Source organism: Podarcis filfolensis, assembly GCF_964270895.1.
Source record: "Podarcis filfolensis genome assembly, chromosome: 1".
Taxonomy (NCBI): domain Eukaryota; kingdom Metazoa; phylum Chordata; class Lepidosauria; order Squamata; family Lacertidae; genus Podarcis; species Podarcis filfolensis.
The window spans coordinates 86,300,732-86,316,291 of NC_139604.1; the positions used below are offsets into that span (position 1 = coordinate 86,300,732).

Below are 15,560 nucleotides of genomic sequence, written 5' to 3' on the forward strand. Positions count from 1 at the left end.
AAGGTCTAAGTGAAACATATGTTCCCACAGAGACTATGGGTAGGTGGCAAGCATTATTTCAGAAGCTAAGCATCAAAACATTATTTAGATGTGGGCACCTGCTGGCAGAAAAACAACAACAGAGAAGAGCGCAGGAGGAGACACAGTGCTGGTGACCAACAACTGATTTCCATCAGTTGCTTGTCATCATTCAGTGAAGTCCCCAACATACTTGCAAATGTTTGCAATTCACACAACGTTTGTGGTCTGTTATGTGTGAGAGAAATGTTTTCTAAACCTCCGCAAGTGACACAGAGAGGAAAAGTTTCCTTTGCTAGAATCTTGGCACTCTTTAATCTGAGGAAGGAGCAGCAATTTGTTGGCTTATTGATAATGTTTTAGATGCAAGCCTCTTTGGACACAAGCTCAAGAGGTGTGAAGACCAAAAGGAAGGTAACCTATACTGGAAAAATTACAAGATTCTTTCACTCTATCAAGGAAGGCTGTGGCTATGGATAAGGCAGCTTCTATATGTAGATAAATTTTACTTTTAAGAATGTCACATCCCATGTTCCCTTACACAGTGTATAAGACAACAACTTTTGGTTATTTTACATCAGTTCTAACCTTCTGCAGTCCCTGAAGCAGAACCTCCTGGTTCCTGAACTTCCCTCTCCGTTTGTGTCTCTGCGTTCTGCAGCTGAGGAGCCAGAGTCTGTGTGCCCTGTGATGTCACAGAAGTGGTTGGGTTCCGTGGCTGCAGGCCTATGGCATTCATTAGACCCATGTCCCTGTCTGTCCTCCATGTGGCTCTGCTAGTTCTAAAGAGAGAGAGAGAAAGAAATTGAAGGGTAAACACACAACATCCTCTATGTTCCTGAAAACAGTAATTTATCAGTAATTTGTCCTGCACTTCAGTGAACACCATAAGCATCTTCTTTGTACAATGATCTAGATGTTGTGCACTATAGTTTGCATCATCCCTGACCACTGGCAATGCTGGAAGTTGTCATCCAAAACATCTGGAGGACACTATACTGGCTAAACATGATCTAGAACAGGGATGTCCAACCAGTAGATCACGATCTACCAGCAGATCCCTGGCTTATCCTGGTAGATTGTGGGATCCTTATTGTGTACAAAAAGCTAAAAAACTGTGCAATCCTCCCCCCCCACCCCAAAAAAGCTCAACAACTCTGAGCACTTCACTCCTAAAAAAAAGTTCAACAGCTCTGGGCAATCCTCCCACCCCATGCACACTCCTCCTTCCAAGGACAATGGGTAGAACACTGCCAGTTTTTTTATACTGGGAGTAGATCACAGTCTCTGGAGAGTTGGACATGCCTGATCTAGAAGGTAGTCAAAACGTCTATTTAGCTATCCTCTACCTTTTTTCTCTATGAATGATTTTGGTTAAAGACCTCAGTGTTAGTGCCAGATTCTCTGTTTTAGGTTGTAACTAGTCTCGCCTCACAGCATTTCCCTTACCATCATTTATTTCTATTTCATGTAACATTTTCACACAAAGCACATATAGCTTCTCAAATGACTTAAATGAGGGTATGATTGGCAGCTAGAAGGACCGCAGTTGACAGATGTATTTTAAAATTTCAGCCTGCACCAGTGAATAGACCAAACGTAACCACTGGTAGTCAGTCAAGTGCCAAAGGGAAGATAAGTTTTAAATATTCAGCCATCATAAGAGGGAAACACAGGCATAACCAGCCCTTGTAAATTTGATGGAAGAAACATACAGCTCAGCATGTGTTCCCAAGCTATGACTGATTGCCCCTACACTCGTCCTTCAAGACTCACCCAGGCCGCTCGGTACTCCTGCTGTTGGAATGCACAGTGAAGACGGTCTCATTCAGCTGGTCCCAGTAGTACTCAACCCCAGAGTTTAAGGCCCTGCCATACAAAAGGAAAATGGGAAATTAAGACATTTTTCTTCATAAGATCTCTATAGGAAGATGTAAACATGCTACTACACTTGGCAAAATAATCAGTTTCAGAACTTGCAGCATATATTGTCAAAATGTGAACTATATAATCAGGCCGGGTCCCACAAACCTGTCCGTTCACCTGTGATCATGGTTGCTACTATGTGGAGAGTCATTTGCATTCTGAGATTTTCTACTTGGATTTGGTTATTTTCAGCACATTGCTATGAATGTGCAGAAGCAGCAAGGTATAAATCTTATTTGCGTGAAGAGTGGCTGCAAACTTTGGTAGCTACGTATAAACTAACCCTGTCAAAACATTCAGTGGCAGCGCCCTATGATGCCTAATGGCAGCAGAAGGCCTTCTTAAAGGATGAGGCAGTAGGATTACTGAGGAACACATGCATCCATAAAGCTCCATAAACAGGACCATATTGCTCAGGTGGAATTTTGCATGCAAGACTGTTCATATGTGTGGCCCTTATAAGCAGCCACATAATTATTGCCTGGCTTATTTATGGCATTACCATTAGCCTGGTAGCTGACTGACAAATAGATTAGGCCTACCTGAGTCAAGAAAGTGTAGTTTTATTTTACTTTAGGTTTATCAAGAAGCACCTGTCTGACACACATACACATACTTCAGTATGCTTTCACTTCCCTTTCAAATTTCATCTATTCTGCATTGAAGTCCTGGAAACTAAGAACAGCTGTGCTAATTACCCAGCCAAGACTCCAAGGAATTGTGAAGTCCTCAAGATAGTGCCATTAGGGACATTCCAAGATGCGGGAGCAAGAAAACTAGACAATCATGAAGCGCATCTAACTAACCTAGTGGAACTAAAATTTAAGACAGACATAATATGCTTTTTGTAGTCACTCTTTAAACCCATGTGACAAGCAGCAGCCCTAGCCTAGCCTTGCCCACAGCAACAAAATTGGAAGTATGGCATATTGAGGGCATATATTAAGAGCTTCTGAGTAGGGAGAAGCTCAGTCAGGTGTGAAAGGTCCCCAAGGTCAGCTTGACAAATTTTGTGATTGCACAGGTCCCTTGTTGACTTAAGACACATGAAGTACCACTGAAGAAGTGTTCCACAAGTGTCCTGAGCACTGTTTAGCATAATAAAGCTCTGGAAGCTAACTGTCTAAACATGTGCCCTACAACAAAAGCAACACACTTCATTAATAAGATACATGCCTGTTAAGGAGTGCTTGCAAATTTTATACAAAATACGGACAGCCCCGTTTATGTGGGGTTATGTTCCGAGCCACCACATGGATCGGGGAAATCATGTATAACTGAAACTTATTGAAAAAGCCTGCAAACACCCCATTCTGCCCTTTTAGTGACGTCTTTATGACGTTTCTGGGTCACTTCCAGGTTCGGCACAATGTGCAAATACATGGTTGCACACATATTGAACGTGCATAAATGGGGGGCTTTCTGTATTTCAGTGGAGAAAAAATGTGTAACCTGTGTGAAGATTGTTTCTTGCGATACTCACACAAGTTTTGTACTTTGTGAAACATATAAACAAAATGGAGAGCAACAACTGAACATAACTACAGATGCGTCATGTAACAATTTCCACACTGTCCCAACAAATGCTCTTCCACATGGGAAATTTGTAACCTTTGAAGCTACCTTCACATGTGGTGCTAAAATGCTTATGCTATAAAAACAACTCCTACTGGATGCAAATTTGGATTCAGCTATGACAGTCAAAAGCACAAAAGATCAAGATAGCAGGCCTCTGTAGAAGGTTTCATTCCAAATTCTCAAACTTTCCCCTTGTAGATTAACTAGCATATTTGCAGTCTCAATGTAACAAGCAAGCACCGAGGTGATTTGGCAGGATACTAGGAATAGGTTGCCATCTGTCACTTAAATCCGAGGAAGATGTAAATCAAAATCTCTGCATTTATAATATCTTACACAGAGTGAAATAAAATAAAAACTCAAAAAACCTCATTTCCCATTTTTAATTTTGGCCTGCAGCAAACAAGGTATTCCAGCAGAGCCTGTGGCTCCGTAATAAGCTTCTGTCAGGCACCCTTCCCAACACAAAATATCGGCAGCAGTGAGGATCTCAATCCAGTCATTATTTGAGATTGTATTTCCCCCACTGTACCATCCCAGTCAGAATAAAGGAGGTACAGATTGACCACCTTTTCAGAAGGTGATCTAGAACTAAGTTTGCTCTACCAGCAAGAAAGCAAAGAATCCAGTGTCATTACTTGCCCTCATAGTTTTAAGGCAATGTAAAATAAGCATTTTCATCCCTCCCTTCTTTTTTTGCTGGATGCTGTAAACACAGCCTTTAACACCCCTCTATACTCTGCTGCCGTGTTGGAAACAGATATGAAAGCTAGGAGCTAAATTTCACCTTAAACCTAGGTTATGGGTGCCGCAACGGAATGGCCAGGCGTGCTTTTTTTATAACAAGATTACAAAGCTGAAAATGAATGAACTTCTACTAAAACCTTATATTCATTTTTCATATAGTCTAGTCCTCATCTGAAGACTGAAAAAAACAAATCCACACGTCCCCTGCTGCCCCCCCCCATATTCCTATGTGGGTTCATATGGAGAAACCCTGCCTGATGGGTGGGGTTTAAATAAGCAATTATTATTACTATTATTTCCCCAGTCCTCAGAGAGCGGCTGGAAGTGGGGAGGAAGAAATCTTAGGCACAGTACTAAGGCCCAGAGCTCAGAAACTGCTCGTATTAATGAAATTCCCAGTCACAAACTGTGCCTAGAACAATGGGAGTTTTGAATGCTGATCTGCTGCCAACTGAAAGAAGCGGGACTTTACAAGAACATTTTGGCCCTTGCAAAAAGCAGGGGACAAATCACTTGAATGATTTGAAGGGGCTAAAAGCAGACCACTAGTTTGGAAATGGTAATTAGGCAGGATGCGGAGATCAAGGGTGCAGGTATTGGAGGTGCCAAGCAAGCTCCCTTGGGAGCCATAAGTGGGGAGCCCAGTCTTGTGTTGCCACCCTCTGGACCTATCACAGAGGAGGCACTCAAAGGAATGGCCTCAGGTGACAGTCGCAGTGTCTGGGCTGGTTAACATGGGGAGAGGCGGTCCTTGGGGTATTGCACACTTGAGCCCTTTAATGCTTTATAAGTCAAAACCAGCACTTTGAACTGGGCCCAGAAACTAACTGGCAGCCAGCGTAGTAGGGCCAGGATTGGCGTTATGTGCTCAAACCATCTTGCCCGGGTGAGCAACCTGGCTGCTGAATTGTGCACTGGCTGAAGTTTCTGAACCATCTTCAGAGAAAACCCCACATATAAAATGTTGCAGAAATCTAACCCAGAGGTTAGATTTTCTTGGAAGGATGGGAACTATAAATTTTAAAAGGCATAAGGAAAGCCAGAGGGGAAAAAACCCCCAAAACAAATGAGCATCCAGGATAATCCCATAACTGTTTATTCCATGCTTTCCCAGGTACATTGATTGGCAGAGTAAATAATGCAACTGCAGAGGTGATTCAAATTGTGTTTCTTTCTGGAAACAGGTGAAAACACTTGTAGCTATCTGGCGTCACATATGCAACCTGATTATTCTCAGCTACATTCCACATGAGCAGCTCTTCCATGCTGTGGGGTAAATGCTTACTGCTGCTCATATCACACACACACACACACACACACACACACACACACTAAAATCAGGGACAACTGGAGATTTAAACATGAGGCAAGATCTACAGGAAACAAATATACAGCTGCAATTTTGCCTCTTTGTGAACTGAACATTTAGCCTCTATTGACGCAGGCTTCAGGGTTTCAAAATAAAGGCAAACCTAGAGCAAACTGGATACCATACAGACCTAAGGTCACAAGGCAGATTCCTGGAATTGCCATATGAAGATACAGTCTTCATTCTGGGTGAAGCTAAGAAATGCCATTGCTGTGCCTGTCTGAAGAGCTGAGATGGTGAATGGGCTTCAAGGTAGAAGAACATAATGGATTCTTAATGCAAAAGCTTCTACTTAAGACCCATCATGTGCAGAATGTGGACTTGTTTCACTCATCCAAATAAGTCATTCCCTTCTAATGTGCATGCGTACAGAAACACTAGGCAAAGGAAACAAGAAGCCCATATCCTGCAGTTTTGGTGTTTGTTTTAGGAAAGACGCCAATACTGTTAAGATAATTGGCTGAGCAGTAAGTGACTGCACAAACAGGCATGCTAACGAAACAAATAGGATTAGCAAGTGGATTCTGTTCAAACTCATGCTGTTTTTTAAATCAAGACCAGCACAACAGGCATAGGTGACCACTGACATTTTACTGCCTTAATAGCAGCATACTGTATCTTCTCCTAACAGCCCTTGTACACCAGCTACTGCTTGGATCAAATTTACCAAACAAGGCTTAAGAATAGAAAATTTAGCCGTGTCAAAACAACATTTTTGTGAGAATCCCCTGCCAAGGCAGTAAGGATGCCCTACATTCAAGCAAAGAGAGAGAGAGAGATTTGGGAGGACAGTTCAAAACCATTCACAGAACAATAGCAGCAGTAGCAACAAACGGAATGGCTGTAGGGCGTTTCTGGAAGTATACTAAAAAATGTGCCTTCATGATCAGAAATCCAATCTATAAACCAAAAAGATATGCGTCCATTTATTCATTTACCCAGTAAATTTACCCAGTAACTAGAGACTGTGCACTGGCATCTAAGGGGCAAAAGGTGTTCTACAATGGGTGAGCAGGGCCCAGGAAACATAGTAAAGAGGTGAGACTTATAATGATGGGGCAGGTATGACCTCTTGCCTGCTAGAAACGCTATCCACACGTTTGATATATATTTTTTTATTAAAAAAACCCTGCCGTATGACTTTAACCTTTTCTCAGCAGCCATGAGGTCTAAAAACTTGCTGGACTTGAATGCTAAACTTCCTGATTTTATGTTCAATGCCATATTTAACATTTATTAAACTAACCCTCTAGAGTTTGCTTTGCATTGCTACAGTCTCCAGAAGCCCAAACAGTTGACACTGAAGGTGCATCTTTTTTATAAAAAAAACCCATTCACCTCCAAGAATCCTCTGAGATATGCTATATTATGAATGGGAGATGTCTCCTCTGGATCATAGTAATAATTGGTAGTAGGGACCACGGCTGCTTCTCAGATTGTAATCTATACACAGTGGAAGTGATTCCCCCCTACACACACACACTTTATGAAGATACTGGACTTCCAGCAACAACTTTTTCTGCTTCTTCTTGCTGTTTGAAGAGTGTCTGTTAATTCCTAATTGCAATCATTTCCAGTCCCCATGCACAGTGATGAAGTGGCAGAATTCAACTTCAAGTAGCTTCTACTCTAGTCAATTTCACTCTGAAGAATTAATATTTTCTTCAACAGCAAGGAACTGCTGAAAGGAGACACAACTCTCTCTCTCTCTCTCTCTCTCTCTCTCTCACACACACACACACACACACACACACACACACACACAAACATTTATATCCCACTCTTCCTCCCAAAGTTGTCCCGGTAGTCATCTTTAAAGAACTAGTGTAAATGCACACATTCTTGTTTTCAATAGACTTAAGGGAACTATTTCAAAACTACTCCTGCATTGTATGCAAGACTCACTCTAAGGGCACTATCCAGTAAGTGCCTGCAATTTTCACATCAGAATGAAAACGTCTACAGCACTAGAGCTGGTCATGCTGCTCGAATCTAATCCCAGCTTCTCCTCAAAACCCGCTAAAAAAGATAGGCAATATGTACCGTATTTTTTGCTCCATAAGACTCACTTTTTATAATAATAATAATAATAATTTATTATTTGTACCCCGCCCATCTGGCTGGGCTTCCCCAGCCACTCTGGGCGGCTTCCAAAAAAATATTAAAATCCTCTAATACATCAGACATTAAAAGCTTCCCTAAATAGGGCTGCCTTCAGATGTCTTCTAAAAGTCTGATAGTTGTTGTTCTCTTTGACATCTGGTGACTTTTTCCCTCCTAAAAAGTAAGGGGAAATGTGTGTGCGTCTTATGGAGCGAATGCAGGCTGCGAAGCTATCCCAGAAGCCAGAACAGCAAGAGGGATTGCTGCTTTCACTGCGCAGCGATCCCTCTTGCTGTTCTGGCTTCTGAGATTCAGAATATTTTTTTTCTTGTTTTCCTCCTCCGCAAACTAGGTGCGTCTGTTGGTGGTCTGGTGCGTCTTATACAGCGAAAAATATGGTATTTATTTCTCACGTTTTTCAGATGCTCAAGGTAACTCACAAACATGTTTTTAAATGATGCCATGAAAAGTTTGATACCGATAGGCACTGAATTGACCCAACAGAATAAAATGTGAAAAATAAGCAAGTCCCTTTACTGCAGCCAGTTGAATTGGTGATGCAAGCCTTAAGCTTGCCCAGGGGGAGTGTGTGTGTGTATGTGTAAATAAAAAAATAAATGGCCTCATTCCGGGCTAGAAAAAGAGTGTTGCAATATTTGACTGTAAACTCCACAGTCCAAGTTTATTGCATAGATGTTCTACAAAGCATGGAGCTTGTTAGTTTACTGGAGAGATTAAAAATCAGAATCTACAAACTGAACAAACCATTTAAACCATGCTGATAGCCTAGAACTTCAGCCACTTAAGATGATAACAATGCTACCACTGCTTACATTGTTTTGATCCCTTGGAATAGCTTAAGCTATTTAGGTCCTGTCAGAGCAGAGAGCTACTTAAAATCTTTAAGCTACTTGAACTGCTCTAAAGCTTTACAGCATATTTTAAATTGTGTTATGCTCTTAAGAGCATCTTAAACTTCAATGTACTCTTTAAGGCTAGGTAGTGTTGAGCCGATTTTAAGTTCCAAGAATGATCAACCCAACCTTAACACTTAAGGCTAACAACTTCAAAACCTTTTTTCTTAAAAAAAAATAAAAATTAGCTCAAAATAGAAGAAAATTATTTGCACAAAGCAAAGTCAATAACATTACAAACTGTAAGAGTAACCCTATATCTCAAGAGAATAATGCACACAGCTTACAGCTCCCAAGTTATTACCATGATTATATACAAGTAGTAGCAAGATCTTTGAAGTAAGCTGTAATTTGAACCTTAGATGTCTTCACACACACATATACACATTCTCTATAACAGAAAGAGATAGTATAGGAAAAATCCCTCGCTTGTGCATCGTCCCAATTGGTAACTAAGATTTGAGTCATGTCACCAGTCACATTACGTTCATTTCCAGTTAGGGGGCTGTTTCTCTTGCCATTCTGTCTCCTACTCAATTGAGCAAATGGAGAAACTGCCTTGTCCCTTATTCCTCTTCACCACTCAGCCACGTTGTAGAACTAGTTCTCCTCCCATTACCTGGCTATTCCAGTTGTGTTACCCCAACTTCTAAAATTACATTACAGATCAGCATATGCCGTCTTCCAATTACACCTCCAAATTTAGGGATGACATTTTTTGGGAGTGGAGGAGGACATGGCAAAAAGCAACAGACATTAAAACTATGGAAAAGTAGGGCTATTTACGCTTTCCTCGTTATTTTTATTTAGTGTTCTTATTTGTCTTTATAGAGAAACATGCAGAACCTAACTCTTTACATTAAAATTTCCCTCAAAAGCTGCAAGCTTGGGTCAGAGAGAAATGGAGAACCCACCAAATATACGGATTGGTTAATAGCATCATAAACAATGAGTTATAGCTATTGCATAAGCCACTCACATATGGCTTAGAGTGCATTTGAGTCCTATTTCCACAGTGGTGATGGCAGACAAGAGTTTACTTTTCTGCCACCATTTTGTCTGCACAGTGCCTTCCAGAGGAGCTACTCCAAAAGGCAAAAGACCTGTTACAATCTGACCCTTGGAGGGAAATAGTAATGTCCTAAGCTGCTTGTTGTGACCAATATGCAAAGCTCCTTGTGGATAAAACAATTTCATTCGCTCAGACAGACTCCACATTAATTAGAGAATTGCTTTTGGGTGTTCAAACTGTCTCCGACTGACATGTTCATATGGATTTATTTTGGTAACCTTTCGCAGCCTGAGAGGTAAAAGTGACCACTTGCATACTTGATCCTTGCTCATTCTGGCACATTAGACTGGCTGAGGTTGGGAGCAGGGGAGACTCTGAATGACCGAGGTTCTTAATGCTCCATTGAAAGAGGGGTCTATTCATGTGGTGCAGAAAGCAAAGGCTGATCCAACTACTTATCAGTCGCAAATATGTCATTTTGGGAAGAGATATTCAAGCAAAATGTCATTTTCTTTTATATGTATCCATCCTCCATCTCTTGCTTCAATTTCATTGTTTATTTTTGTATATTCACTTTCTTGGTCTTCTGGCCCTCTGTTAGCCTTTACATCTTATTTCTAATTCTGTTTTCAAATGTTCGTGCCTTTTTGCTTACTATTCCTTATTTAAAGCATACATTACCACCTGATATTTGGTGAATTGAATCTTTTCCCTCACCTGTTTACTAATGTATGACTAAGATGCTATTGTATTAACTTTGGCATTTTCTTTCCAGTCTATTTTGTTTCTGCCAAGTGCCTAGTTGCATAGGTTATATCCTCTAATGCAGGGTTGGATAAGTGGCGACCCTCCAGGTAATTGTTGGGCTACAACTCCCAGCAACTGGACAACAATGGTCAGGGATGGCGGGAGTTGTAGTCCTGCAACACTCACAGGGCCAAAGGTTCCTCACCCTTGCTCTAATGTCATCTTAAAAAAAAGTTTTCTAGGTATTCAGTGAACATTACAACACCAACGTTCAGCTGCTCACAATTTAGAATATTAAAAATGTGAGTCATTAAAGCCCTCTCCAGGCATCCATCATGTTGTAAAGGGGGAAAGGGGGGAAAGGGGGCTAGCTCTGTCCCCCTGTTGCCATGCTGTAACTCTCCTGTCCACATAGAGGCTCCCAGCTTCAGAAGTTCACCCTCCAACTTGTGGAGGGTGATGAAACAGTAATGAGGAAAGCATTAGTGCATTCATCCCTGCTACCTCCCACCTGCCACTCACATGTTTACTTTAAAAAAAAATACCTAAAGAGGGTTTGAGTTTTTTAGAAATTATTGTGAATTTGCCACAAGTGAATAGGCATTACACATTTTATTACCTAAGAAAAAAGAGTTTTGAAAGCTGTTTTGTGTGACTTCATAGTATCTTGGGACAGATGCCTGCAAAAAACGGTCAATATATGCTCCAGATGTGTCCTTTAAATAAACTAACACAGTTTATCTGTACCATCAGGGGAGAAATCCTGGGAGGCTGGGATTTGGACAGCTTGAGAAACCTAGACTGCAGGAACGTGCCACTTTCTGACAGCAGTAACAAAAGAGCTACTGAGAAAAGAAAAGAAAGAACTACACAGAAGGACTTCAGCTTGCCAAGGTGAAATAAGAATATTCTAAATACGTTAGGGAAAAGGTGAGTTAATAAGAACGTCCATTCATTGGTGAAGAAAAGGAAAAATGACTCAGGTGGCTTTATTTAGCAAAAACAAAAAAGCTAGAGCATCTTGCACAATAAAGGGAAGAATTTTAATGACAAGAGTTATCATCAAAAGGAGGTAATCAAATAAACCAAACTTGTATTTGATAGTAAGTACACAACACAAAGGGGTATTAATAAAGCTGGTAAATGAAATGCATTGGATTTACCTATTGATTCTGTCATTATATAAAACTGGAGTGATATTCAGAACCACGTATGAATAATAACTCCATAAGGAAATGGCAGACAGAATTTGTCAACTGGCAGTCTCCTGGATCTTTTTTAAAAAGTAACCAAATAAGAGAAAAATAGATCCATTAACATCTAAAAGGAGAATGAATAACCAGAAAGATTTATATGTTTGTTTTGTTTATTTATTTGGATATATGGATATGAAAGTAAAAAAAGGTAAAGGGACCCCTAACCATTAGGTCCAGTCGTGGCCGACTCTGGGGCTGCGGCGCTCCTCTCGCTTTATTCGCCGATGGAGCCGGTGTATAGCTTCTGGGTCATGTGGCCAGCATGACTAAGCCGCTTCTGGCAAACCAGAGCAGTGCACGGAAACGCCGTTTACCTTCCCGCTATTTATCTACTTGCACTTTGACGTGCTTTCGAACTGCTAGGTGGGCAGGAGCAGGGACCGAGCAATGGGAGCTCACCATGTCACGGGGATCTGAACCGCCAACCTTCTGATCAGCAAGTCCTAGGCTCTGTGGTTTAACCCACAGCGCCACCCTTAGATATGAAAGTTGTGATATATTAATATTATTACTATAAACTACCAAGTGCCAAATATACTCAGAAAAGTCCTTGGCATACTCAGAGAAAGCTGCTCAATATGTAACTATTGTATGTGAATGCTCTTCAGCACACTGAAATGATTTAAGATCCACAAAGACTCCAGGGTTTTATATTCAACATGACAAGCAGACTGGACTGCTAAGTTGCCCATTTACTTCTACATTGAAAATATCTGAGCTGTCTAGCTACAAGCAAGGAGCATCACATTAGTCAATGCTTTAACATATCCCAGGGGTACAGAAAGCAGCAAGCAAAATAATTCACATACACACTGTACAAGAAGCTTGCGGCTATTAAATAAGCTGATCCTAAATCCATAAACATGTAGGAAAGGCACCACAGGAATGCAAAGGCAAAATTTCCTTTTGTTAAATGCCTGTGTCCACTTTAATAAAAGTAAGTATGCCACAAAATTCTCCCATTTTGTGTTCTGTCAGCAAAGACAAACATACTAATGCTTGGTCCAACCTTCTATTGCCATGGTAACTTTGAAAATAAGGATTCAATCTATGGGATCTCTAAGCAATTTGTTGGGTCAGATGGCTAACCTATCTCAGCTAAGAATGAGACCACTACAGAACCTCCATCTAGCCTTCAACAGTCACCTTGGCCAAGAATGATTACACTTAAAAGGTAAACAATGCATCAGGGTCTCTAATGACTGAAAAGGCTGGCAGGTAAATGGTGTTAGCCACCAGACACACATGACAGATAGATACATTGGGGCTATATACCCAAAACTAGGTGAAAAATAAGCTGCCCTCACAGAATGATGCGTGGTTGTGAAGAAATGAAGTGGCACAGAAAAGCAATCTCAGGATCATAGTATAATTGTATTTTAAATTACATTTTTTACATTTGTGCTTATGATAATTCTGTATTCTATATCATGCATATTAATATAATGTTTAGAGCACTGACACCAGCCCATAAGCTAGGATTATTCTTTTCAGCTTAGTCATCAACACATGGGGGAAATCCAATCTTTGGCTGAAAACTTTACAAACTTGAAATAAATAATGGTTACTTCTCTCTTTGGAGTCACTTCATGATAATTGGATATATTTCCTTACTGCCCTTCGGGGAACATATGTGCACATCTAAGTACAATTAGAGAACCATTTTTACTTAGTCTCCTGTTCACAAAACATCTTACAGATAAAAATGAAAGAGGGACCTGGTGCACAGGACAGGCAAGGGTTTGGGGTCATAAAAAGGATGAGAGCCTTGGGCATTAATTTGGGGTACATAAACCCTTGTTATTAGCTGTATATTAGCTACTTCCACAAACGAGAGGGCATTTTCTGTGGTAGCAGCCCAACTTTGGAATGAACTAAGGAGGCACCCTGCCACCAACATTACAATTTTTTCGCTGCTATTGGCCCATGCATTTTAGATTATTGATGGTTCTGAGGAACTGCATCCTTTTATTCCATTTTTAAGCTTTTGGGGTTTTTAATCTTGTATTTTGTTGCCAGTTTTAAATTGTATCTTTATGTTGTGTGAATCTTATTCATACTTCTGTATGCTAACCTGGAGTCCCTGGTTAAAAAATAATGTAATTCTAAATCAATATAACCACCAAGTAGCCCACACAGCTATAAACAAACAAACTTTGATGCCACAATGTATCCTGGCCAAGATACAAATGGATTAATGAAGTTCTTTTAATCACACTCGATTCCTTTCCTTTCTCCCTCCCCCTCCCTCCCCCATGGTACTTCTTTTGTATATTTAGGCTATTGGAAGAAATCAACTTCCTGTGCAATCTCATACTTTTTTCTGTTAGACATTATGACAGAGGAAGCTAGATATACAGCAGACATGCGTTTAGCTTTGTTACATTGAACCATATTTATCTATTATCTGACACCATAATATTCCACACTCCCCTTGCTAGCCAGTGATGAGAATGGATGGTGAGGAAATAAGGATTGTTGAGAACAGGACACAGGGGGTAATTAAACACATGACAGCTGTTCCTACAGCAGCTGCATGTTTGGCATGAAGTTTGGTTTGGGACATAGAAAACAGACATCCACACATGAGCAACATTTGTGATTCCACATAAATGAATGTCAACTTTTCAAAGGCACCGTAAAAAAAGTGTGCTCAATTAAGACAGGCCAAACCAAACAACGACTAACAAGGTGACCCAAAATTTAGGGAACTTCGGACGTGTGATTTGCATTGTACTGAATACTACATACATATTGGGGCTTCTTTCCTATTAGAAGTCATATTTAAGCCCAGGGACAAAGATGTCAGAAAATATTGAAGCCTAAATGAACATTCCTCCAGTTAACTTACTCATTTACCATTTCTATGCTGCTGCTTCTTAACAAACAAACAAACCAGAAAAGTTAACTTCATAGCTATATTATGAGTCACCTGGGTAAGAGAAGGGTACAGTATTATCAAATGCAAAAGGAAGAAAAAACAGGGAGGCTGACACAAGAGTTTTGGAAAGCTATATTATACCTGATAGGTATATTATATTTGCTCAATGGTTCCTGCTTTTCATAAACTTCAAAGATTAAAGATGAAATATGAAGTTATGGTAATTTTAAAGGAGGAAACAAACACTACAATAGTTATCAGGGGAGAAATTAATCACTGAAAGTTTTGTTATAATTGAGGATGAACTGCTGATAGAAAATTCATATGAACTAAGGGTAAGAAGGCGCTCAGGCTCTAAACCAAGCACTTACTCCGGTCGGCAAATCACCAGGTCCCCCTTATTAGTGCCATATGCCAATCCCAAGCCTGGTTCAGGCAGCCAGCGAGCAGAATTTATGCTGACGTGTCTCCTTTGGTCAGCAGGCATTGGGTACAAGACGTTGAATACTCTCTGAAAGGGAAAAAAACACATACATTAATGCTTCAAACAGGTAACAGCAAGTTGCCAAAAGACCAAAATTATCTCAACAATTATCTCAACAAGGACAATAAACATTAAACAACCTGAATAAAAAGTTAGCCACACAGCAGTCTTTCTAGAATGGGGAAAGGGACTGCAAGATGCCGTTGGGGTAAGATGATGGAAAGAGCTGGATCAGGTTAATGGTCAAGCATCCTCTTTCTCACAGGGGCCAACCGTAAGTTAACCATGTGACGTACTACTTGCATTGGGAAGTTTTTAATGTTTGATGCTTTATTATGTTTTATATACAGTGGTACCTCCGGTTAAGTGCTTAATTCATTCTGGAGGTCCGTAGTTAACCTGAAACTGTTCTTAACCTGAAGCACCACTTTAGCTAATGGGGCCTCCTGCTGCTGCTGCGCCGCCGGAGCACGATTTCTGTTCTCATCCTGAAGCAAAGTTCTTAACCTGAAGCACTATTTCTGG

At 40.6% G+C, this 15,560-nt stretch overlaps 1 protein-coding gene across 3 annotated transcripts in view; it reads right to left on the reverse strand.

Annotated features, from left to right (window-relative positions):
• Window positions 1–15,560, reverse strand: part of AMBRA1 (autophagy and beclin 1 regulator 1) — a 145,814-nt gene that overhangs the window by 12,729 nt on the left and 117,525 nt on the right. For all 3 annotated transcript variants that reach the window (XM_083601204.1, XM_083601206.1, XM_083601205.1), the window contains 3 exons: window positions 14,923–15,062; window positions 1,795–1,887; window positions 607–800 (listed from right to left, as the gene is read on the reverse strand). In XM_083601204.1, the coding sequence (XP_083457330.1) occupies window positions 607–800; window positions 1,795–1,887; window positions 14,923–15,062 (427 nt within the window). The remainder of the gene's footprint in view (window positions 1–606; window positions 801–1,794; window positions 1,888–14,922; window positions 15,063–15,560) is intronic.